Source organism: Heterodontus francisci, chromosome 5 (assembly GCF_036365525.1).
Source record: "Heterodontus francisci isolate sHetFra1 chromosome 5, sHetFra1.hap1, whole genome shotgun sequence".
NCBI classification, from domain to species: Eukaryota; Metazoa; Chordata; class Chondrichthyes; order Heterodontiformes; family Heterodontidae; genus Heterodontus; species Heterodontus francisci.
Window position 1 is genome coordinate 58,246,355 of NC_090375.1, and position 26,382 is coordinate 58,272,736.

At 44.9% G+C, this 26,382-nt stretch overlaps 1 protein-coding gene and 1 pseudogene across 4 annotated transcripts; one reads left to right on the forward strand and one right to left on the reverse strand.

The window, feature by feature from the left end:
* Positions 1-2,018: 2,018 nt before the first annotated feature.
* Positions 2,019-11,498, reverse strand: LOC137369860 (actin, cytoplasmic type 5-like). 4 transcript variants are annotated; one of them, XM_068031496.1, is made up of 3 exons: positions 11,373-11,465; positions 2,536-3,020; positions 2,019-2,346 (listed from the first exon to the last, which is right to left on the reverse strand). In XM_068031496.1, the coding sequence occupies exons 1-3, from the start codon at positions 11,448-11,450 to the stop codon at positions 2,019-2,021; spliced, it is 891 nt and encodes a 296-aa protein (XP_067887597.1). In that variant the 5' UTR covers positions 11,451-11,465. The 4 variants fall into 4 exon arrangements, with proteins under 4 accessions (XP_067887597.1, XP_067887595.1, XP_067887594.1 ...); XM_068031494.1 differs by having other exon boundaries at positions 2,019-2,891; positions 11,373-11,498; XM_068031493.1 differs by having other exon boundaries at positions 2,019-3,020; positions 11,373-11,498.
* Positions 11,499-20,955: 9,457 nt separating this feature from the next.
* Positions 20,956-24,139, forward strand: LOC137369544 (actin, cytoplasmic 1-like; annotated as a pseudogene).
* Positions 24,140-26,382: the final 2,243 nt, after the last annotated feature.

Consider the following 26,382-nt stretch of genomic DNA (forward strand, 5'->3'; position numbering starts at 1 on the left):
TTCTGCAAGACCACATCCCGCTTTCTACCTATGTCCATGGTACCAATGCAGACCACGACTGCTGGCTGTTCACCCTCCCTACTCAGGATGCTCTGCAGCCGCTCAGTAACATCCTTGACCCTGGCACCAGGAGGCAACAAACCATCCTGGATTCATGTCTGCAGCCACAGAAACACTAGCCTCTGACATCACTCCTTGCTTTTTTTGGAAAATGCCATAGAAGAGCCATTCTTTCCCTGCTTTGATTTAATCAGATGCCGCTGCTGTTGCCACGTCTTGTTGTCTCTCGCTCCCTCACTCGGAGTGCTCCTTGTTTTGTAAAAGACCAGAATAGCACCTCTTCCCTCATTACGCCAAATTCCCTCCCTGACCAAATTTCCCGAGTTATATACTCTGTCAAGCTGGACTTCGTGCTACTCACTACTTACATTTTTTTTATTTTTTGTATTTAGAGATACAGCACTGAAACAGGCCCTTCGGCCCACCGAGTCTGTGCCGACCATTAACCACCCATTTATACTAATCCTACACTAATCCCATATTCCTACCACATCCGTCCCTATATTCCCCTACCACCTACCTATACTAGGGGCAATTTATAATGGCCAATTTACCTATCAACCTGCAAGTCTTTTGGCTGTGGGAGGAAACCGGAGCACCCGGAGGAAACCCACGCAGACACAGGGAGAACTTGCAAACCTGAGCAAAAACTTCCTGTATTTATCCTAGAATAAATTCCAAGACCTGAGTCAGCCCCTGCTGACCAGGTAACCAATTCTAACTGATAGATGTGGCTGCCACTTTGGCCGCAGGAAGAAGAGCCTGCATCCATGCTGAGGTGCCCTCAAAGGCAAGGTAATTTTTTTTTAAACCCAGCCGGAGCCAGCCAGACAGGCCCCAGCTATCAGGGTGTGCACCCTCCAGTGGCAGCAATGTAGCCGCAGGGATGGCCATTGCAGTTGGGGGGGACCCGCCGTGGGCCGTGGATTGGCCATAAATAATGGTTCTTCTTTCCCCCACCCCTTGGGAACCCGATGGGAGGCTGCCAGCGTTTACTTGACAGTCTTCCTACATGGCAGCATCCCCTGCCAATGCCAATTAATACCAGCAGGCATGGGAAGTGGCCCTTAATTGGTTTAATTAGCCACCTGCCTCTGGCTGAGATTGCCACCATTGGTAATATCCCGCGGTGAGGGGAAAACATCAGGCTCCCCTCCCAATGTCTTCTGCCACCATTTTCCAAGGCCTTCTGCCTCCCAGCCCGCCTCCAGAGGGCTGGTAAAATCCAGCCCCTAATTACTGAGCCAGAGAATGTTGTAAAATAATTGTTGCGATTTCTAATTCAGAAAGGAATGAAATGGCTGCAAGAATTCAACAGTTGGTTTTAGTCAGACAAGCAAGTACCACTTAAGGTGGGAGGTAGGAATGGTGGCACACTGCCAGGCACAATTGATCAGAATGTATACACCGAGCACTGGAGGAGCAAAGACAGGGGACAGGCAGCAATGGGGTGCTTTTCTAGACCCGTCCCCTGTCCCCGCCTGCCAAAAAGACATGCTAGATCTTGTACTGTCCAGGATATAACCATTGTTTCTCTTTCAATAGGCGAACCATTTGATTGACAGACGTTCTCTTTGAGATTCTTTGCAGAGAGGCTGTTGGAGAACACATTTAAAAGTCAAAGTTAAGTGGGAACAACAAAGTGATTAAAGAGATCACATGCACAATGCAGGGACATGGACAAGCCAGAAAGCTGCTGGAAATTAAGATAGCGAACTGGAAGATCAATTGGCTTTTAATTTTTTTAACAGGACAGGGAAAGGAATCTCTGAACAACTGGGAGACTCCCAGCATGCAGATTATAACACACACTATTAGGAACAAAATCTAGAAGAATGTCTCTTTCCGCATTCAGTATCCCTTGGAGAAGGGAAGATAAAGATTAGTGAAGCTGCATAATGGAACATTTTGCTTGTGACAATGCCCCAAGCAAGTTCGCATCCACTCAAGGAATCGGATTAGAAGCACTTGCGATGGACGATGGAGGGCCCTGACTCATCATACCCCCGCTTGGTGATCCACATTTGCTGGAAGGTGGAGAGAGAAGCCAAGATGGAGCCACCGATCCACCCTGAATACTTCCTCTCGGGTGGAGCAATGATCTTAATCTTCATTGTGCTGGGAGCCAAGGCTGTGATTTCCTTCTGCATTCGATCAGCAATACCTGGATACATGGTGGATCCACCAGACAGGACAGTATTGGCATACAGATCCTTCCAGATGTCGGTATCACATTTCATGATGCTATTGAAGGCAGCCTCATGAATCCCAGTAGTCTCTTTTCCTAGGAACGAAGGTTGGAAGAGAGCCTCTGGGCATCTGAAACATTCATTGCCAATGATGATGACTTGATCATCAGGTAGCTCATAGCTTTTCTCGAGGGATGAAGAGGCAGCCAAGGCCATCTCAGTCTCAAAATCAAGAGCCATGTAGCATAGGTTCTCTTTGATGTCACATACAATCTCCCTCTCAGCTGTGGTAGTGAACGAGTACCCACGTTCTGTCATTATCTTCATCAGGTAATCAGTAAGGTCCCTGCCAGCCAGATCTAGCCGCAGAATGGCATGGGGCAAGGCATACCCCTCATAGATGGGCACGGTGTGGGTAACACCATCACCAGAGTCCATTACAATACCTGTAGTGCGGCCAGAGGCATACAAGGACAGCACAGCTTGAATGGAGACATACATAGCTGGTGTGTTAAAAGTCTCAAACATTATCTGGGTCATCTTCTCCCGGTTGACTTTGGGGTTGAGAGGTGCCTCTGTGAGGAGAACAGGATGTTCCTCTGGTGCAACCTGCAGCTCATTGTAGAAGGTGTGATGCCAGATCTTCTCCATGTCATCCCAGTTGGTCACAATTCCATGTTCAATTGGGTACTTCAGGGTTAGAATCCCCCTCTTGCTCTGGGCTTCATCACCAACATAACAGTCTTTCTGACCCATTCCCACCATGACACCCTGGAATTAGGAAAACAAAATATGCTAAGGAAACAAAGGTCTGTAGTTGCAGAAAATATACATCAGGATTTAGTTAGCCAGTAAGAAAAATTAAGCACAAACAGATCTGTATACACAGTGCAGTAAATTGGTGATCAGTAACATTAAGTTTTTACTGATACCACGCAGCAAGTTCATGATCTAAGAAGAGCTACAAGACTGTGGAGGAAGGGAAAATGAAGGACCTCCTTTTTTAAAAGAATTCATTCTCTTGAAGTGGGCTATACTGGTAAGGCCGGCATTTGGGCTGGATTTTAATAGCGCACCACAAATCGCGGCGGTACACTTTGAAGACGGCAGCCGGCCCGCGTGGAGTGGCCGCTGCTGAGCCCCAGAAATATTTCGTGCAGGGCCTCATTTCAATGGAGGGGGCGGTGCGGCCATCCCTGATGACGTAAAAGGGGTGGCTGCTCCATCCCCATAAATGGCGTCTGGCGCCACTGCGCAAGCAACGGTGCCATTTTTAAGGGGCTTCAAGCCCTAACAGATCATTTGATTGTTTAAAGGGAATATTACCTTTACTTTAAATAAAAACAGTAACGTCCACATCAATGACCCTCTTCCACCCCCACCCCCACCCCCCAATCATCAGACAATAAATTTATTTCCCTCACCCCCTGAGAAACCATTTTTGCCAGTCCCAACCTTTCACCCCCAAACTTTATTATCTTTGCCCTTCAACTCCTTCCCACCATCTTCTCAGCCAATGGAATCAGTTTCCTCCCCTCCCCCACTCCCGACCTGAAAATTACATGGATTTGAATTAATTTTATTATGCAAATGAAAGCTCCGCCACCTCTCCCAGAAGAATCTTCCGCCCCCCCACACCCCCACTCCCCGCCACGACCCCTGACACCGGAGGGGTAGTAAACTTCAGCCCAAATTTCACATCCTTAGTTGCCCTGAGAAGGTGGCGGTGGGCCTTCTTCTTGAACCGCTGCAACTCAGGTAGTATTCATTGTAATGGTTTGTTACAACGGAGAAGTTCGATAAGCCCTTCAGGAAAAGTTAAGAGTCAGCAGCCACATTGGTGTGGGACTGGTGTTCCATCTGGACCAGATTGGCTAATGACAGCAGGTCTCCTTTCCTCAAAGACATTCGTGGACCAGATGGATTTTTACAACATTCTGACAGTTTTTTTATTTCCAGGTTTTTTTTAATGAAGAAAATTTAAATTCTTAAATTGCCAGTTCTCCAGATTGTTAGTATAGTAACATAGTTCCATTGTCAAACGTGGCTCAGTCGTGGCAATCTCGTTTGAGTAAGAGCATTATGTGTTCAAGCCCCATTCCAATCTAAGCTGACACTTCAGTGCAGAAGTTAGGGAATGCTGCACTGTCGGAGATGCCGCTTTTCTGATAAAATGTTAAACTGAGGCCCTATCTGCTTCCTCAGGTACAGGTAAAAGACAAGGGTAGATCTTCTCAGTGTCCTGGCCTATTTTTAACCCTCAAATACATCACTAAAACAGATTATCTAGACCTTTATTTCATTGCTGTTTATGGGACCTTGCTGTGTACAGATGAGCCACTGCATTTCCCTACATTATGATGTTGACGTCTGTTATGACTGACCGTTCCAGTCAAAGCCCCCAATCAAAATATATGATTCTGATTGTGGTTCAATCCCATCCCTTCACAGATCGCCTAACATATCATTTAAAACTTTCCAAATTAAAGAAAGACCCAGACAAATTGTACCATCTATTAACCCCTGAATGAGGCTAACCAAACCAGGTGTCTTCAAATCAACAAATTAACTGTTTAACTAAAAAAACTAAACTCTTAAACACTACGAAGATATAAACAACATTAAAAATAGAAAAAATTAGAGTCCTTGCAAATTTACACTCCTGCCGGAGGTAAAAAAGTCCAAGGTTGCTTGAAGTCCTCACAGCCATCTGATGGGGAGAAAAAAGGTTCTTCAACAGTAGAACAGTGCGTAGTAACAATAAGTGATGCTTTCCTTCTCCAGCGATGAATTTCCACAATTAACGACTTGCAAACACTTTTTAAATGAACCAATTTGGCTTTTGAATTTTTAAGGGATGAAAGATTGATACAGTCTAACTTCCCTTCCTTCAGTTTAAATTATCAGAGATCTCTGTTTTGGCTTGACTTTTATAGAATTTTGCGAGAGAATAATAAATAAACAGACTAAATTCTCTTCCTTCAGTTGAAATGGTCTTCTTTCAGGTGCTAATACCCAGCTGTTTGCCTGTGTCCTCTGTTAGAACAGTCTGTTTGCACTATAAGCCAGTTCAAAATTAAATTGTAACAAATGTATCTCTTGATGCTTAGTCCTAGTGGCTGTATCCAAGGCAATAAGAATGCACCCTTTGAATCTCAGTCTCCAAATGGCTGTATCCAAGGCAATGAGAATGCACTTTCTCAGTAACTTCTGAGGCCTGCTTGTTCTGAAAGCAGTACTGATCCTTTGCTGTCTTAAAGGCACACCACATATTTCCCGGAGCGAAAAGAAAAAAAAATACAGGATCATGACGCTACACAGCAAGGGCTGAATTTTCTGGATTTAATCCATGCTGAAATGATGGGACTATTAGCAGGTCGGGAACCCACTGGCAGCTTCAGTGGGCTTTACTAAGGATCTTTAACTGTCCCATGGTATTAGCATTAGAGCCATAGAGTTATACAGCACAGAAACAGGCCCTTCAGCCCATTGTGTCCATGCCAGCCATCAAGCACCTAACTATTGTTATCCCATTTTCCAGCACTTGGCCCGTAGACTTGTATGCTATGACATTTGAAGTGCTCATCTAAATACTTCTTAAATGTTGTGAGGGTTCCTGTTCTACCATCTCTTCAGGCAGTGCGTTCCAGATTCCAACCACCCTCTGGGTGAAATTTGTTTTCCTCAAATCCCCATCTAAACCTCCTGCCCCTTACCTTAAATCTATGTCCCCTGGTTATTGACACCTCCGCTAAGGGAAAAAGTTTCTTCCTATCTAACCTATCAATGCCCTTAATATTTTGGATACCTCAGTCATGTCCCCCCTCAGCCTTCTCTGCTCTAAGGAAATCAACCCTAGCCTTTTCAGTCTCTCTTCATAGCTGAAATGCTCCAGCCCAGGCAACATCCTGGTGAATCTCCTCTGCACCCTCTCCAGTGCAATCACATCCTTCCTATAGTGTGGTGCCCAGAACAGTACACAGTACTCCAGCTGTGGCCTAACTAGCATTTATACAGCTCCATCATAACTTCCCTGCTCTTATATTCTATGCCTCAGCTGATAAAGGCAAGTCTCCCATATGCCTTCCTAACCACCTTATCTACCTGTGCTGCTGCCTTCAGTGATCTATGGACAAGTACACCAAGATCCCTCTGACCTTCTGTACTTCCTACAGTCCTGCCATCCATTGTATATTCCCTTGCCTTGTTAGTCCTCCCAAAATGCATCACCTCACACTTCTCAGTATTAAATTCCATTTGCCACAGCTCCGCCCATCTTACCAGCCCATTTACATTGTCCTTTAATCTAAGGCTTTCCTCCTCACTATTTACGACACCACCAAGTTTTGTGTCATCTGCGAACTTACCGATCATACCTCCTATATTCACGTCTAAATCATTAATGTACACTACAAACAGCAAGGGTCCCAGCACTGATCCCTGCAGTACACCACTGATCACAGGCTTCCACTCGCAAAAACAACCCTCTGCCTCCTGCCACTAAGCCAATTTTGGATCCAATTTGCCAAATTGCCCTGGATCCCATGGGCTCATACCTTCTTAACCAATCAGCATCCCGTCTCTGGGTTCCTCAGCCAATCAGGGACGGCAAGTGGGATGATGTGCTGAATTTATCAAAGGAAGATTTTCCAATTAAGGAGGACCCCGGGGGAGGAGAGGGGTAGCTGTGAGGAGGGTGGTGTACCTCCAGTGGCCCCTTGTCGACCACTGGCAATGCGTGCAGTGGAAAGGAGGTTTTGTTCCAGGAGGCTGCAGGTGTCAGCAACAACCTGACATGAAAGCCTGAGCCTCCTGAGGCACTGGTGCTCAGACATGTTGAGAGAGCTGATCCTCTGCCTGTAGACCCTATGTTGATTTCTGTGTCCATCCCATCTGCCATGTGGAGCAGCATTTGACTGAGGAGAAGACAGCTGCTGTTGCTGGTGTTGGTGGTGCTTCTTGCCTTGCCCCCCTAATCAGAGTTCTTTCGTGAAATAATGGAGAGGTTTGATGAGGATAGTGCAGTTGATGTTGTGTATGGGGACTTTCTAAAGGTATTCGATAAAGTACCACATAATAAACTTGTTAGAAAAACTGAAAACCATGGAATTAAAGGGCAGAAGCTGTGTGGATACAAAATTGGCTAAGGGACAGAAAGCATAGAGCAGTGGTGAATGGTTGTTTTTCAGTCTGGAGGCTGGTGTGCAGTGGTGTTCCCCAGAATTAGGTATTGGGACCATTGCTTTTTTAGATATATGTTAATAACCTGGATTTGGGTTTAATAGGGCATAAATTCAAATTTGTAGATGACATGAAACTCATAAATATAGTGGACAGTGAGGTGGAAAGTAACAGATTTCAGGAGAACATAGGAGACCTGATGAAATGGGCAGACACATGCCAAATAAACTTAGTACAGAAAAATGATTATTTTGGTAGGAAGAATGAAGAGAGACAATATAAACTATCGGTAAAGATACAATTTTAAAGTGGGTACAGGAACAGAGATCTGGGGGTACATGTACACAAGTCTTCAAAAAAGTTGAGAAGGCTGGTAAAAATCATACAGGATTTCAGGCTTTATAAATAGAGGCATAGAGTACAAAAGCAGGGAGGTTAAGCTAAACCTCTAATAAAATTACTGGTTAAGCCACATTGGAGTTCAATTCTGGGCACCACACTTTAGAAAGGATGTCAAGGCCTTGGAGAGGATGGAGAGGAAATTTACTAGAATGGTAGAGGATCTGGATCAGCGCAGGCTTGGAGGGCCGAAGGGCCTGTTCCTGTGCTGTAATTTTCTTTGTTCTCTTTGTTCTAATGATGCCAGGGATGAAGGACTTCAGTTATGTGGACAGTGTAGAGAAGCTAATATTGTTTCTATGTTTCTGTGTTCTTCTTAGAGCAGAGAAGATTAACGGAAGGGGAATTTAATAGAGATGTTCAAAATTATGAGGGGTTTTAATAGAAAAGATAGGGACAAACTGTTTCCAGTAGTGGAAGGGTCAGTAGCCAGAGGACATTTATTTAAAATAACTGGCAAAAGAACGAGAGCTGACACAAGGAAAACTTTTTTTCTTAAACACAGTATCAGCAGTTGTTATAATCTGGAATGCACTGGCTAAGTGAGTGGTGAAAGTTGATTCAATAGAAACATTCAAAAGAGAATTGAATAAATAGTTGAATGAGAAAAAAAATACAAGGCTATGGGGAAAGAGATGGGGAGTGGAATTGATTGGATAACTCTACCAAAGAGCTGGCACAGGGATAATGGGCCACATGGCCTCCTTCTACGCTGTATCATTTTGTGAATCTAAGAGAAAGACACTCATGCTCACACAAAGTTCAACACTGCTGACTACATTATTATTTGAAGGTGTGTGTCTGAAGTGATCACACTTTCTTCGCCTATTTGAGGCAATTTGTGCAGAATACAATTATGTTCATTACTATAAACTGAATATCATGATTTTTAGGGGAGGGAAGATTCTTACACTTCCATACATTACAGCTCCTGACCAGACTATTTTAATTAGACCAAAATGATTGGCACTGTGAGTAAGTGACCAGGTTCTCAGTAAGGTCTATCTAAATGTCTCATTATAAACTTCTGTTTTTGGCTTTTTATACACCACGTCCATAGATGTACAATATGTAGGAGTGTTGGGTGCAATGGAAGAAGGCCAGGGAAAATATACATCCTCCTGACCTACCTTGCACCTTAATAACTTTCGCTAGAATATTTCACTAGTTGCAAATGGTTGCTTGGACCAGAATGATCTAATACAAGTTGTTAAAGAGAGTGAAGTATGCCTTTCAGAAGCAGGTTAGTGTGTTTGCGAAGGCAGATTTATGTATTCCAAAAAAAGTTCTATAATGCAAATACACCTTATAGTCACATGTTGGTGTGCTTAAATTCTGGAGTAAATCTTCAGTTTGAGAATTTTAAATTCAAACTTTGTCTCCCAAATTAAATTAAGGCTAAGGTTTTCAGTTATTCAAGCTTCACTACGAGTCCTGTATGCGTGCTAGTTGGATGACAGTGCAAACCATAACATTGGTCCTAATGAACAACAGAGTTTTCTAACACACTTTTCACAATCCGCCTCCCTCCCCACAATCTCCGTCACCTAGAACACAAGGTCAGCAGGTACCTGGGAACATCATCACCTCCAAGTCACATACTATCCTGATTGGAACATATATCTCTGTTTCTTCATTGCCACTGAATCAAAACACTGAAATTATCAAACAGAATTGTGGGAACACCTTCACCACACAGACTGTAACGGTTCGAGAAGGCAGCTCACCACCACCTTCTCAAGGGATTGGCAATGAATGCCAACTTTGCCAGATACACCCACATCCCAAGAATGAATATTTTAAAAAGCTTAGTATCCAAAATAACCTTCACATTGTTCCTAATGAGTTCCACAAACACTTAATAAAAAACTATTTTTTTTAAATAATCACATTTTATTAAGTTCCCCTGACTATTTGTTGATCAACTTCAAAACAATTATTGAGTGGTTGAGTCATGGTGATCAAGCATCTGCACCGACCAATGGATGTAAGGTGAGCTGCTCATATTAGGAGGAGAAGGAATGCAAATGTGGGGATAGTGAAAGAAGTCCAGACTCAACTTTTCCAAAGCCCTCATGGTCAACCTCCCATCTTCCCCCTTCATAAATCTGACCTCATCCAAAGCTCTGCTGCCACAGACTAACTCACACCAAAGCCGGAATTTTTTTGGGTGGGAGGCCCCGTCCAGCAGCCAAAAACTTGGTGGCGAGCACACCTCCGCTAGGCCTGGGAGCCAGACTGGGATTTTTCACTCCCCAGGCCTTTAATTGGTCTTGGGTGGGACTGCCACTTCCTGGAGGCAGGAAGTCCCACCTAATGGAGCTGCCAGCCAATCAGCAGGAACTGGGAATGGTGGCCACTGCTGGGACTACACCCAGCCATCGGAAGGATGGCCCTGGAAAAAGTTACGTTTTTAGGGCCTTGCCGGAGACCATCAGTTGGGCCCCAGCGAGGCAAGGGGGTTCGGTTAGGGGGGGGTGAGGGGAGTGTTGTGCATTGGGGGTGGTTGGGGCTTCAGGGGCGTCCCTCCATGGGGCACAGGGTACCCAATCAGGAGGGCCCCCCACCAGCCTGCAAGGAGGCTGCCTGGTTTCACCAGGTGGGCTTTTTGAGGCCTCAGCCGCCTGCCAGCCAAGGGTAAAATACCCGCGGCAGCAGGTGGAGGCCCTTAAGTGCCAGTTAATTGGCCACTTAAGGGTCTTGATTGGCCTGGGGCGGGTGGGCCATTTCTTGCCGCCACCACCCCACATAAAATTGCAACGGGGGTGGGAGGGGGTTGGGAATGGCCTCCCCCGCCTCCCACTCAATTTTACCCCTACCCACCACCAGCCCACTCCTTTGGCGAGAATAAAATTCCAGTCCAAGTCCTGTTCACCCATCATTATTCACAATCTACTTTGATTCCCAGCCCACCAATGGCTCTATTTAAAAATTCTCATCCTCCTATTTAAATCCCTCCATGACCTCACTTCTCGTTACCTTTGTTGCCTTCTCCAGCCGCATAAACCTTCAAAAATGCTGCACTCTTCGAACACTGACATTGCATGCATCCCTCATTTCCTTTGCCCCAACACTGGCAGCTGTTCCTTCAACAGCCTAGGCCCTAATCTCTGAAATTACCTCCCTCAACTTCTCTCTCTCTCTCTCCTCATTTAAGAAGCTCCTTAAAACCTACTTATTCAATGAAGCTGATAGTTACCCCTTCAATATCTCTTCTGGCTTGGTATCACGCTCAGTGGCATTAATGATGGGCTTCCAACTTTTGAGCATTGTATTTTCTTCAGTGTTTTTCACCATAGACACTGCTTACTTAAGCAGAAAAAGGAGAAAGGGAAAGAGACTCAAAGGGAAAGAGATTGAGAGACAGACATTGAGAAGCATAAACTATTGGGATAGTGATCACAGTCCCTAAATCTGTCATTTAACATGCAGTTTGCTTTCTTGAAGGGTTTAAAAAGACGATAGCAGGTAACGAGTTGAAGGTCTCCCCCCCTAAAAAAGATAGTTGAGAGTTTTTAAAAAAGAGTTTCTGTGAATACTGACCTGGTGTCGATGCCTCCCCACGATGGAGGGAAATACACCTCGAGGAGCATCATCCTCTGCAAACCCAGCCTTACACATCCCAGATCCATTATCCACAACCAGAGCTGCAACCTCATCATCCGCCATGGCTCAGAACCTGCTAGAAATCACTGCACAGCGAGAGACAGAGCAAGAGAGAGAGAGAGAGAGAAATCACACATCAATACATTGAGAAAACAATAACTATTTAATATCCCCTGCATGGAGTTCTGATGAAAGTTCACAGACCTGAAACGTTAACTCTGCTTCTCTCTCCACAGAGGCTACCAGACCTGCTGAGTATTTCCAGAACTTTCTGCTTTTATTTCACAAAACCTCTCAACTTCTTTGAGTCAAATCCAATGTTAAGTCCCTTGCAATCTGAGTAAGGGTTTATGTATTTATTGCGCTTCCCTCCTTAATACTGCATTGGGCTCCAGATCATTGGCATCACATGAGGTAGGCACAGTGTTGGCAGTGGGGCTGAGGGTGCGGTGGGTGGTGCAGTGGTGGTGTTAAAGGTCTCCACCATATAAACTTCTATTTTTATAAAAGCTTTTGAAAAAAATGTGTACGTCTACAAAAATTTAAAATATTTTCTCCGTATTCTGTTGCTGGATTATACCTTTTAACTGGTGGGGGAGGCTTTAGTTTTGAGGCAGGTCATAGTCATTATCATTTTCTTTGATGATGTCTGTGAAATCCCTCCCCTCATCAGTACATTCCAAGTACTATCTGCAGTCGGATGGTTTCAATGGAGAGTGAAATTGGATGGGGTGAGAGAGTCGGAGATTGAGTAGGAGAATAGTTTGGAGAGTCAGAGATCACAGGGTTGAGTCAAAAATTGCGGAAGGGTGAGTGGGGCTAGCAGGTCGCAGGGTGTGTAAAGAGGTAAGCTTGTTGGGCCTGGAGAAAGCAGTCCTGCTTCTTCTGACCCACAGGCAGTGCTATTAATATACTCACCTTACAGATCCTTTTTTGCCTCATCCAGCCTCCATGGGCTAAAAATAAAATAATTCTGTTGAAATGGAGACAAGCAGCTTTTTTTTAAGAGAGAGAGGAATAAAGGCAGACAAATAGGCAGATATATAAAGATAGAAACATAAGCAAAGTTAGAGAGAGAGGTAGAGAAATAAGATGAAGAGAGGCAGAAACAAATAAAGGAAGATGAGGAGAAACAAAAGAGAGAGAAAGAGAGACTGAGTTAGAGAGATAGAGAGGGACAGGGATAATGGGCTGGATTTTGTTCTCCCCCAGGCATCGGGTTCCATGGCGGGGGTGCCTGAAGATGGCTCCGGATGAGGCCCGCCATGAACCTTGACGCCTGAGGGCCCGGCCTCATCTTCCCAGCTGCGGCAAGGCTCCATGGCGGCACCCCCCACCCCTCCCCCACCCACCGCTGGGCGATGGGACAGCAATTAAAATACTCAAATCAATAAAATGAACACATTTAAATAGACTTAGCCGTGATCTTCGGCGTAGCAGCTGGCACTCCTGTGCCTTCAAATCCCCATCCGGGGAAACACGGCACCACATTGCTGGGGAAAGGGGAGGAGGACGAGGTCAAAGAAACATAATGGGTGTAGGAGATGGTGGGAAGGGTTGACCTTTAAATTTTGTGCGGTTTGTGGGGGAAGGTCAGATGTAAAAGTTTTCGGGGGGGCAAATAGTTATTGTAATTGTTATGGTGGGGGGTGGGAAAGAAGCGTTACAATTTTTTATTTAATTCTGTGGGGTTACTTCTTTAAAAATTTTAATGTGCCGGCAGGGCTGGCTGCCCTTTAAAAATGGCACCAGCGCCTGCGCACAGGCAGCTGACAACATTGCTGGTGACGGACAGCCCGCCCCCTCCACATGATTGGGGGCTGCGGGCTGTCCCAGCTGTTTAAATGAGCCACCGCACGAGAGATTGCAGCGGCTCTTTGGCATGCGGCCCACACAGGCGGGTGCCGAGCTCTTAAAATCCAGCCCATAGAGTGACAGAAACAAAGAGGAGACAAAGTGAAAGTTAGAGATGGGAGAGATAGAAAGCAAGTAAGAATAGATTGAGAGACAGAAACACAGGGAGAGATAGAAATGGGATAGAAGAGAGAGAAAATGAGAGAAATGCAGTTATAGAAAGAGAGGGAGAGGAAGAATGACAGCCAGAGACAGAGGGCTGAATTTTATTCTCTTGTCGGAGGTGGGCTCATTGTGGGGGGTGTGGAGAATCTCCGCAAAGCCGTCCTCCATGAATCCCGGCGCCGTACTGCAGTGTGCCAATTTTGTTGGAGGTGGGAAAGTACCATGGCAGTATTGATGGCCCGACGCGATGGCATCATCATTGAAATGTTGTAAATGCTGCTTTAAATAAAGTTGAATCTAGTTCACTGCGATCCAATGAATGTTTCTTAATTTTCTGGTTGACGTGCGGCACTCACGTGCCTACAGTTTCATGACTTTGAAAAGCTGGTGCCACCGAGGCAAGATTGCTGCAAGCCAAAAGATAATCTAACCAGAGTAGCATAGAGGAACTGGGGTTTAGAGTGGCCATTGGTGCTGTGCTGAGTGTCCAAGCGGTTTATGTGTGAACAGAGGGAGTTCTGCAAGGGGCTTGTGTGAGAATGGGAGGAACTGTGCAAGGGGCACAGTTCTGTGCAAGGAAAGAGTAAATGCAGGGCTGGCAGGCTTTTAAAGATGGCGCCAACATCAGGAGATGCCGTCAATAGCATCTACATTGCCGCCCCACCACGTGATTGGGGAGGAGGACAGCCTCCGCCATTATGCAAAATGACCACCTGCCGTGTAATCGCAGCAGTGCAGCCGGACGTCACAAGTGGGACCGCCACCATTTTGTGCACCCGCCGCTGCTCCCGGCAGCAGGATCATAAATTCAGCCCAGAGAAACAGTAAGAGGCAGAGAGAGACAGAGAGAGACAGAGAGAGACAGAGAGAGACAGTGAGAGACAGAGAGAAACAGTGAGAGACAGAGAGGGACAGAGAGAGACAGTGAGAGGCAGAGAGAGACAGAGAGAGACAGAGAGAGACAGTGAGAGACAGTGAGAACAGAGAGAAACAGTGAGAGACAGAGAGGGACAGAGAGAGACAGTGAGAGGCAGAGAGAGACAGAGAGAGATCAGGCAGACAAAAAGGAACAGACAGAAACATTGATACAGGGAGAGTGAGAAGTAACAAGTTATCCCATTCTAATACTGAACTGTTTTCTCCTGTACATATACAGTATATACAACTGCACATTGAGGCAGTGGGAGCCCTTGCAGTTGTGGTATCTCTCCCCATTAACTTGGTGGCCTACAGAGCCACCTGCTTGCAGACGAAGTACCCTGAACCATCGGGAAAACCCATGAGTCCTTACATCCTGGTCTTCCCTCCGTAGTGAGGTCCCGTCTCCTGTTGTACAGTTCCTCTGTCACCTCCCGGATACATCTATGCACAGTACTTTGTGAAACATTGCTAATGTCGCCTGCTCCTGCCCGGAAGGATCCCATGGCATACAGCATAAAGGCCAAGGTGATCTTCACCGGGAGGGCCACCTTGCCCTGGTTTGAGGCTTCTGGTCATCATGAAGGATGTGGTACAACTCCGTCTCTACCTCCTTTGTAAAGTGTAGCCTCCTAAGGCACTGCTGCTGGCTCATTGCTACTTAGGACTGGTGTTCTGGAAGACCCTTTCAAGGTAGGACCTCCTATGGAGAGCCCTTCTTCTCCTTCCTCCTCCAGGAGCTTTCACTTGCTGCATCCTCCTCTGCACGTCCTACTTATGTAAGAGCAAGTGGCACTGCAACTGCTGACCCTATACCTATTTCTGTCTTCCTGTGGTCAGCAAAATCCTCCAAAAGCTCTCTCATTTCTCTAGCCTCTCTCCAAACTAAAATCATTGATCCCCAGAATCATGTAACTGAATCTCCTTCCCATCATCTCAATGATCTTGGTATTCTTCACACTGAATCACACAGAAACCGTAGTGTTCTTTTTGCAGCGGCGACAGGGAGAGCAAGGTGGCAGCTGGGTAAGTGAGTTTACAACTTATATAAACTTACCTTGTTGTTTTGGCGGTTTCTTTTTGCAGCGGCGACAGGGAGAGCAAAGTGTCAGCTGGATAAGTGAGTTTACAACTTATATAAACTTACCTTTTTGTTTTGGCAGTTTCTTTTTGCAGAGGCGACAGGGAGAGCGAGGTGGCAGCTGGGTAAGTAAGTCCTATATATTTGGGCAGGGGCTGAACCCGAGACACTACACCTGTAGTGTCTCCCACCCACCCTCCTCCTCTAACCAAAAAAAAAAGGACTCGGTGGTGTGCAGATAAGGTAAGGCTTTTTCTATTTATTTTTTTTTCGTGTGATTGGTAAAAACTTTTCGTTCCTTTTTCATTTATCTAAGTTAAGACTAAGTTAAGCTTAAGATTAAAAATGGCAGGAGATCTCAGACCCGTGTTATGATCCTCTTGCTCAATGTGGGAGCTCAGGGACATGGCTGATGTCCCTGACTCCTTCACATGCTGCAAGTGTGTCCAGCTGCAGCTCTTGTTAGACCGCATGACGGCTCTGGAGCTGCGGATGGACTCACTTTGGAGCATCCACGATGCTGAGGAGGCCGTGGATAGCACGTTTAGCGAATTGGTCACACCGCAGATTAGGATTGCTGAGGGAGAAAGGGAATGGGTGACCAAAAGGCAGAGAAAGAGCAGGAAGGCAGCCCAGATGTCCCCTGCGGTCATCTCCCTCCAAAACAGATATACCGTTTTGGATACTGTTGAGGAAGATGGCTCACCAGGGGAAGGCAGCAGTAGCCAGGTTCATGTCACCATGGCTGGCTCTGCTGTTCGGAAGGGCGGGAAAAAGAGTGGAAGGGCTATAGTCATAGGGGATTCGATTGTAAGGGGAGTAGATAGGCGGTTCTGTGGTCAAAAACGAGACTCCCAAATGGTATGTTGCCTCCCAGGTGCACAGGTCAGGGATGTCTCAGATCGGCTGCAGAACATTCTGAAAGGAGAGGGTGAACAGCCAGTTGTCGTTGTGCACATAGGCACCAATGATATAGGTAAAAAACGGGATGAGGTCCTACAAGCAGAATTTAGGGAGTTCGGAGCCAAGTTAAAAAGTAGGACCTCAGAGGTAGTAATCTCAGGATTGTTACCAGTGCCACGTGATAGTCAGAGTAGAAATGAAAGAATAGTCAGGATGAATGCGTGGCTTGAGAGATGGTGCAGGAGGGAGGGGTTCAGATTTTTGGGACATTGGGACCGGTTCTGGGGGAGGTGGGACTATTACAAATTGGACGGTCTACACCTGGGCCGGACTGGAACCAATGTCCTTGGGGGTGCTTTTGCTAACGCTGTTGGGGAGGGTTTAAACTAATGTGGCAGGGGGTTGGGAACCAAATGAGGAGGTCAGTGGACAGTAAGGAGGTAGTAACTAAAGCCTGTAAGGAACTAGATAATGAAGTCAGCGTGACTAAGGGAAAGAGTAGGCACGGAGCAGATGATGAACGCAAAGGGACTGGTGGTCTGAGCTGCATTTGTTTTAATGCAAGAAGTGTAGTAGGTAAGGCAGATGAACTTAGGGCTTGGATTAGTACCTGGGAGTATGATGTTATTGGTATTACTGAGACTTGGTTGAGGGAAGGGCATGATTGGCAACTAAATATCCCAGGATATCGATGCTTCAGGCGGGATAGAGAGGGAGGTAAAAGGGGTGGAGGAGTTGCATTACTGGTCAAAGAGGATATCACAGCTGTGCTGAAGGAGGGCACTATGGAGGACTCGAGCAGTGAGGCAATATGGGCAGAACTCAGAAATAGGAAGGGTGCAGTAACAATGTTGGGGTTGTACTACAGGCCTCCCAACAGCGAGCGTGAGATAGAGGTACAAATATGTAAACAGATTATGGAAAGATGTAGGAGCAACAGGGTGGTGGTGATAGGAGATTTTAATTTTCCCAACATTGACTGGGATTCACTTAGTGTTAGAGGTCTAGATGGAGCAGAATTTGTAAGGAGCATCCAGGAGGGTTTTCGAGAGCAGTATGTAAATAGTCCAACTCGGGAAGGGGCCATACTGGACCTGGTGTTGGGGAATGAGCCCGGCCAGGTGGTTGAAGTTTCAGTAGGGGACTACTTTGGGAATAGTGATCACAATTCCGTAAGTTTTAGAATACTCATGGACAAAGACAAGAGTGGTCCTAAAGGAAGAGTGTTAAATTGGGGGAAGGCCAACTATACCAAAATTCGGCAGGAGTTGGTGAATGTAGATTGGGAGCAGCTGTTTGAAGGTAAATCCACATTTGATATGTGGGAGGCTTTTAAAGAGAGGTTGATTAGCGTGCAGGAGAGACATGTTCCTGTGAAAATGAGGGATAGAAATAGCAAGATTAGGGAACCATGGATGACAGGTGAAATTGTGAGACTAGCTAAGAGGAAAAAGGAAGCATACATAAGGTCTAGGAGGCTGAAGAAAGACGAAGCTTTGAAAGAATATCGGGAATGTAGGACCAATCTGAAACGAGGAATTAAGAGGGCTAAAAGGGGTCATGAAATATCTTTGGCAAACAGGGTTAAGGAAAATCCCAAAGCCTTTTATTCATATATAAGGAGCAAGAGGGTAACTAGAGAAAGGATTGGCCCACTCAAGGACAAAGGAGGAAAGTTATGCGTGGAGTCAGAGAAAATGGGTGAGATTCTAAACGAGTACTTTGCATCGGTATTCACTGAGGAGAGGGACATGACGGATGTTGAGGTTAGGGACAGATGTTTGATTACTCTAGGTCAAGTCAGCATAAGGAGGGAGGAAGTGTTGGGTATTCTAAAAGGCATTAAGGTGGACAAGTCCCCAGGTCTGGATGGGATCTATCCCAGGTTACTGAGGGAAATGAGAGAGGAAATAGCTGGGGCCTTAATAGATATCTTTGCAGCATCCTTAAACACGGGTGAGGTCCCAGAGGACTGGAGAATTGCTAATGTTGTCCCCTTGTTTAAGAAGGGTAGCAGGGATAATCCAGGTAATTATAGACCGGTGAGCCTGACGTCAGTGGTAGGGAAGCTGCTGGAGAAGATACTGAGGGATAGGATCTATTCCCATTTGGAAGAAAATGGGCTTATCAGTGATAGGCAACATGGTTTTGTGCAGGGAAGGTCATGTCTTACCAACTTAATAGAATTCTTTGAGGCAGTGACAAAGTTGATTGATGACGGAAGGGCTGTAGATGTCATATACATGGACTTCAGTAAGGCGTTTGATAAGGTTCCCCATGGTAGGCTGATGGAGAAAGTGAAGTCACATGGGGTCCAGGGTGTACTAGCTAGATGGATAAAGAACTGGCTGGGCAACAGGAGACAGAGAGTAGCAGTGGAAGGGAGTTTCTCAAAATGGAGACGTGTGACCAGTGGTGTTCCACAGGGATCCGTGCTGGGACCACTGTTGTTTGTGATATACATAAATGATTTGGAGGAAAGTATAGGTGGTCTGATTAGCAAGTTTGCAGATGACACAAAGATTGGTGGAGTAGCAGATAGTGAAGGGGACTGTCAGAGAATACAGCAGAATATAGATAGATTGGAGAGTTGGGCAGAGAAATGGCAGATAGAGTTCAATCAGGGCAAATGCGAGGTGATGCATTTTGGAAGATTCAATTCAAGAGTGAATTATACAGTAAATGGAAAAGTCCTGGGGAAAATTGATGTCCAGAGAGATTTGGGTGTTCAGGTCCATTGTTCCCTGAAGGTGGCAACGCAGGTCAATAGAGTGGTCAAGAAGGCATACGGCATGCTTTCCTTCATCGGACGGGGTATTGAGTACAAGGGTTGGCAGGTCATGTTACAGTTGTATAAGACTTTGGTTCGGCCACATTTGGAATACTGCGTGCAGTTCTGGTCGCCACATTACCAAAAGGATGTAGATGCTTTGGAGAGGGTGCAGAGGAGGTTCACCAGGATGTTGCCTGGTATGGAGGGCGCTAGCTATGAAGAGAGGTTGAGCAGATTAGGATTATTTTCATTCGAAAGACGCAGGTTGGGGGGGGACCTGATTGAGGTGTACAAAATCATGAGAGGTATAGACAGGGTAGATAGCAAGAAGCTTTTTCCCAGAGTGGGGCATTCAATTACTAGGGGTCACGAGTTCAAAGTGAGAGGGGAAAAGATTAGGGGGGATATGCGTGGAAAGTTCTTTACGCAGAGGGTGGTGGGTGCCTGGAATGCGTTGCCAGTGGAGGTGGTAGACGCGGGCACGATAGCGTCTTTTAAGATGTATCTAGACAGATACATGAATGGGCAGGAAGCGAAGAGATACAGACCCTTAGAAAATAGGCGACATGTTTAGATAGAGGATCTGGATCGGCGCAGGCTTGGAGGGCCGAAGGGCCTGTTCCTGTGCTGTAATTTTCTTTGTTCTTTGTTCAAAACTGGACAGCAGCAGTTCAAGTAGGCAGCTCACCACCACCTTCTCAAAGGCAATTAGGGAAGGACAATAAACGCTGACCTAGGCAGTGATACCCACATCCCATGAAAGAATAAAATTAAAACTGCAGCCTGATCAATAATTTGTATAGGGCAATGGCTTCCAATTTCAGATGGGCACAAACCTGTTATGCACTAGACATGCATGTACATGTGCAGGAACCAACAGAGTCATAGACTGATTGTGCAGTGACCTATCCTGGCAGCACCCACAATGCTTTTATCTTGCGCCAGTCCGCAATATCAACCATCTTCGAGCCTCCAAGACACAATGCAGGGTGGCTGCTCGGCAACAAGGGTTACCCCCGCCACACATGGCTCATGACCCCCTTCTGCCATCCCACCACTCGAGGTCAGAGGGCCTTCAATGAAAGCCATGCAGCCACCAGGAACACTGTGGACCTAGCCATCGGTCTCCTAAAGCAAAGGTTTTGCTTAGATCACTCAAGGGGATCTCTGCAGTACATACCCAAGAGAGCGTCCATGTTTGTGGTGGTGCGCTGCGTCTTCCACAACCTTGCAATTATAAGGGCCCAGCCACTACCTCCTGGGATCCAGAAGTCATGTCGGGAGGAAAAAAAAGAAGAGGAAGGGAGGAGACCATATCCACCACATGAAACCCTGCTACTAATTCTACACTTCAACTTGGTGCAGCAGAGAACTGCAAGTGATCGCCACTTCCAGTCTGAAATCTTAACCACCAGAAATCTACAACACCTCAACAAGTTCAGGACTACAAACACCTAGGCCTGCACCTTTAAAAGAGACTATTCTACTTCGAAGATTCAACAGGTTTACCATAAACCATGACCATCTACCACAACTTGAACTTTTACCCTTTACCTTTTAATTTCTCTTGAGAGCGCATGTGAGACTGAATCCGTGCGAGTGGTATTGCGAACATTTCGGGAAATGAATATTGTTCAATAAATAGTTAATCTTCTGTTTTAAACCTACAAGAAAACCTGTCATTTGTCTGTTTATTTGACCCTAAAAACACTCAGGGGCTAACTCATCGTTTTAAACAAAACATGATTGTGGTCAGTTGGGAGGTGAACAGTGGGAACCGCCCACATCCCTTACCACCTGTCCGTAACACCCTGAATTAGCCAATTATGCATGGGATTGTGACCAACTAGGATGACTTTTTTATTTGTTCGTGGGATGTGGGTGTCACTGGCAAGGCCAACATTTATTGCCCATCTTGTATTGGAAGTGTAGTTTTTTTCTGTTTAAAAAGGTGTGCCTTTAAAAACTAAGGGGGCACAGTGTGTCAGTTGCACCTGCTTCCTAGGCCACAGCAGGAGAAAGAGAAGGTCACATGGTGTACTGTAACTTTTAACTGTGGGAAAAGACTGGTTTGAACTGGAGACAAATGAAGCGTGCTATACACAGAAAAGAAGCTGCCTATATCTCAGCAGAGAAAATCTACACTGAGCTCAGACCATGTTTTCCTAAGGAGGAAAAAACCCTGAAAAAGAACAATTTGCATTGTTGGAGGTAGTAAATTCCCTTTTACTTCGAAACTCTAAGAAGTTTGTTATAGAAGTGCCTATTTGTAGAAGTCTCTATTGCCTATTTGTGTTTGCTGGAATTCTCAGTAAAATTTTTTATCAAAAAACTGCCGATTTTAAAATCCAAGTAGACCTATTGCTGTGCTTCTCATTGAAAGAACTGTGTGACGCCTACTGCAGCTGAAATACTTTGAATGCCTATCCATTAAAGACTGTTTCGTCAAATTCACCTGGCGACCATGTGGCATCTGATTACTCTACTCTGGGACTCCTCATCAACCGAGAACGTCACTTACCAGGACTTACAACCCAGCTACTTATTTTTATTCCTAAGAAACACCATTTTTAAAATCGGTTAACCATTGTTAGTTTTGAATATATGTGTGTGTGCATGGGGAAGGCTGAGGATAAATAAGAAGTTATAAGGTCTTTAGACATAAATTTATCTTAATAGGGCTAAGATTTAGTTTATTAATAAATAGTTAATTTGTTGTTGTCTAAAGATACCTGGTTTGATGTATTTTATTCTGGGGGGTTAATAAAGTGTTTAATTTGGTTGGTTTCCGATTAGGTGGGAAAACTTTAATAATATGCTGCGTTTTGTGGAGTGATGGAACTGAATTGACAGTGCATTGCTCCCACCTCAGTCATAACAATCTCTAATTGCCTTTGAGAAAGTGGTGGTGAGCTGCCTTCTTGAAACACTGCAGTCCGTGTAATGTAGGTACACCCAGAATGCTGTTAAGGAGGGACTTCCAAGATTTTGACCCAGCAACAGTAAAAGAATGGCAGTATACTTCCAAGTCAGCCTGATGTGTGACTTGGAGGGGAACTTGCAAGTCGTGGTGTTTCCATGCACCTGCTGCCCTTGTTCTTCTAGATGGTAGAGGTCATGGGTTTGGAAGATGCTGTCGAAGGAGTCTTGGCAAGTTGCTGCAGTGCATCTTGTAGATGGTACACACTGCTGCCACTGTGTGCTGGTGGTGGAGGGAGTGATTGTTTAAGGTGGTCAATGGGGTGCCAATCGAGTGAGCTGCTTTGTCCGAAATGGTGTCAAGCTTCTTGAGTGTGGTTGGAGCTGCACTCATCCAGGCAAATGGAGAGTATTCCAATCACACTCCTGACTTGTTCCTTATAGATGTTGTACAGGCTTTGGGGAGTCAGGAGATGAGTTACTTGCCACAGAATTCCCAGCCTCTGACCTGCTCTTGTATCCACAGTTTGTGTGGCTGGTCCAGTTAAGTTTCTGATCTAGCATGCGAGCATGGACTGCTTCATTAACTGACGAGTTAAGAATGTGACTCAACACAATGCAATCCTCACTGCGCATTTCCTCTTTTGACCAAATAATGGAGGAAAAGTCATTGATGAAGCAACTGCGGCTGGTTGGGTCTAGGACATTGCCCTGAGGAACTCTTGAAGTGATGTCCTTCGGCTGATTGACCTCCAACAACCACAACCATCTTCCTTTGTGCTAGGTATGACTCCAACCAGTGTGGAGTTTTTCCCTGATTCCCATTGACTTCAATTTTCCTAGGGCTCCTTGATGCCACACTCGATCAAATGCTGCCTTGATGTCAAGGGCAATCACTCTCACCTCAGCTCTGGAATTCAGCTCTTTTATCATGTTTGGACCAATGCTGTAATAATGTCTGGTGCTAAGTGACTGTGGCGGAACCCAAACTGACGATTGGTGAGTACCTGCCACCTAATAGCACTGTCGACATCTTCCATCACTTTGGTGATGATTAAGAGTAGACTGATGGGTTGGTAATTGGCCATATTGGATTTGTTCTGCTTTTTGTGAACAGAACACTTTGTCAGGTAGATGTCAGTGTTGCAGCTGTACTGGAACAGCCTGGCTAGGGGCACAGTTAGTTCTGCAGCACAGGTTTTAAACACTACAGCCAGATGTTGTTGGGCCTTTGCTGTATGGAGAAGATTTAACACCACACCTTCTTCAATAAGTTGCAAGATGCCCCAGAAGAGCATTCTGTTCTCACAGGCGCTTCAGAACCCAAAAGCTAACTGGGAGAAGATGACCCAAAACACACTTGAGACATTTAACATACTGGCCATGTATGTTACCATCCAAGTCGTGATGGCCATTTACACCTCTGGTTGCACTACAGATATTGTAATAGGCTCTTGTGTTACCCAAACTGCCCCCACTATAAGGGGTATGACTTCCCCATTGCCATCCTGTGCTAGATCCGTCTGGTGAGGACCTCACTGACTACAAGATCCTGATTGAATATGGTATTTGTTTACTACCAGAAATGGAGATTTTATGTGGCATTAAAGAAAAACTATTAAGTGACTCTTGACTTTGAGATTGAGATGGCCACGACTGCCTCTTCAGTCCTAAAGAATGCAATGAGCTTCCTGATCGTCAAGTCATCACCTTTGGCATTGAGCATTTCAGATGCTCAGAGGCTCTCTTCCAATCTTCCTTCCTAAGAATGGAGATTACTGGGGTCAATGAGACCACCTTCAACAGCACCATGAAATGTGATAGATACAGTAGGAAGGATCTGTATGTGAATATTGTGTTATCTGGTGGATCCACCATGTACGCAGGTATTGATGATGGAGCGCAGAAGGAAATCACATCCTTGGCTCCGAGCATAATTAAGATTATTGCTCCCCCACCTCAAGAAGAAATATTCAGTGTGGATTGGTGGCTCCATTCTTGCTTCTCTCTCCACCTTTCAGCTTCCTATAGATTAGTAAGGAGGAATACAATGAGTCAGGGCCCTCCATAGTCACTCGCAAGTGCTTCTAAATGACTGTTGAAATGAGCTACTTCGATTCTTCTGTGCCAGAACTCTCCATTGTAGCTAGTTCTAGTAGTTGACATTCCAATTCTAAGTTCCCATTGAGAATCCGAGTGATTTTTTTTGTGGAGATGGGACAGGAGGACAGTGATCTGCTATAAAATATGTTTGTAATGGCTTGCAATAACTTTGACCTCACATCTTGTCCACCATTGGATTTTCCTCTTTCAGTATTTACAACTCTTTTCCGTGTGAATTCATATCTTTGGATTTGTATACTAAATTTAATAGTATTCATTTCTTTGAGTTGAATGTTTGATTAACAATTGTTCAGGGTGCTGCTTTTTTCCCAAAGCTACAGTGGCACAGCTGCTGACCAATCTTAGTTTTCTGCCATTGATCCTTTGAAGTCTTCCATCCCTTCGCCCTTTCATCAAAGTACTGAATGCCTGTTCCAACAGTCAGACCTTTGTTATGCTAGGATATGTTAAACTTTATCTTATACCCCCCCACCTCACCGCCTAAATCCAAATATGATCATTTCAATCTAGGAGAAAGGACTGTTAAATTCACGCAGTGGAAATAAATGGCTTTTCATTAACATCACTGCCTAGAATAGATCCCAAAACCTCTTTTTACTTACCTTCCGTGCAATTCTTTAGGCTCAGTGGTAAAATGCACTAGGATCAAGTTGATTTCCCCCTCCCCCACCAACCACTGACCAAGGTGTCAGTGGTGATGTAATAGACCTCAGCCAGTTAATAGGACTATAGCATGTTGATGTACATCAACTACTTGGACCTATTGTGAATAAAACCATGCTGTTTACAACAAACACATGACTACCTCATGTCTTGATCCAATTTTAGGACTGAACTTGAATATTTGTTTTTCACAACTTGCTTTTCCAAGCTGTTCGTCAGTAACCTGTGCAATAAAGCATCTAAAATTAATCTTGATGTAGAAATTGCATATAAACATTCATTATAATTAAAAGCTTGAGTAAGCCTTTTCCAAATAATTGCAAATTGCTAAAATATGAAGTAAGGAAGTGAAAACCCTGGGGCTGCTGTCCTATTATGTGTAGCTTTGTTGGCTCATTTAGTCACATTAGCCATATCAAACTTAGAGCTTGCATTTATATAGCTCTTCGCCTGACCTCTGGAAGTCCCAAAACACTTGCAAGCCAATGAAGTACTGTCGTCACTGTTATGACATAGGAAAATGTAGCAGTCAATTTGCGCACAGCAAGATTCTACAAATGGCAATGTGATAAATGACCAGATGATATGTTTTAGGTTTTGACTGAGGGATAATTATAGGCCAGAACACTGGAAGAACTCTCCTTGAATAGTTCTATCTCCCTATGACAGACAGAGCCTGGTATGCCTTTAGCAAGACCTTCACCAATGGCTTTTGATTCATGCCTCCTTGCACATTCTTTTGTGAGTAATACACTCCAAATGGGGGTTAATTGTAAACTTTGGGCACCCTATCCCATAGATAGTCTTCATTAGGACCAAAGGGGATATTAAGATGGGTGACTAGGCTTAAAAAGGGGCAGATGGAATTCAGTATGAGATGATCTATTGATTTTAAAATAACAGCAGTAATTATACTGTGGAGGTATGTGTGATGCTGTGATAGAGCAGAGGGATTTGTTGAGTACAGCTTCACAGAACCTAAACACAGCACCTCAGGTTGATAAGGCCATTTAGAAAAACCTAATGGAATTCAACCTTTAATTCAATGAAGCACATATATCAGACACTAGAGTTTTAGCAATATTGAGGTTTCACGCTATAGGAGGAATATTGAGGCTTTAGAGCAGCTACAGTGTAAATTCACTGGGATATTCCCTGTTTTGAGGAAATAAGGATACAAAAAGATGAAAAATTGGGGCTTTTCATTAGAACAATGCATATTACAGGATGATATGGTTGAAGTGTTTAAAATAATGAATAGAGAGAACAGCATGGATAGAAGCAGAGGGCTGAATTTTGCTGCTAGTGTGCCGATCCCTATTGTCATGCTAGGCCCACAGCTGCCAAGAATGAGGCACATGAATTTTGTCATGATCATTGATTTTAAACTGTTATTGGAGTAAAGAAAGGACTTGTTAAACAGATCAGCCATGGCTGGAAAGACATTTGCACATTAACAGACAGTGTTTGGAAGGACAAAGCAGCCATTCCCTGACACATTCAACCCATAATGGACTTTTGATCACCAAACGTTGAAGATGGGGGAG

Coding starts and splice junctions, on each gene's coding strand:
- LOC137369860 (XM_068031493.1), bottom strand. CDS start 11,498: ATGGCGGATGATGAGGTTGCAGCTCTGGTTGTGGATAATGGATCTGGG. Junction 3,021..11,372: donor TGGGGAGGCATCGACACCAG/GTCAGTATTCAC, acceptor TCCTAATTCCAG/GGTGTCATGGTGGGAATGGG.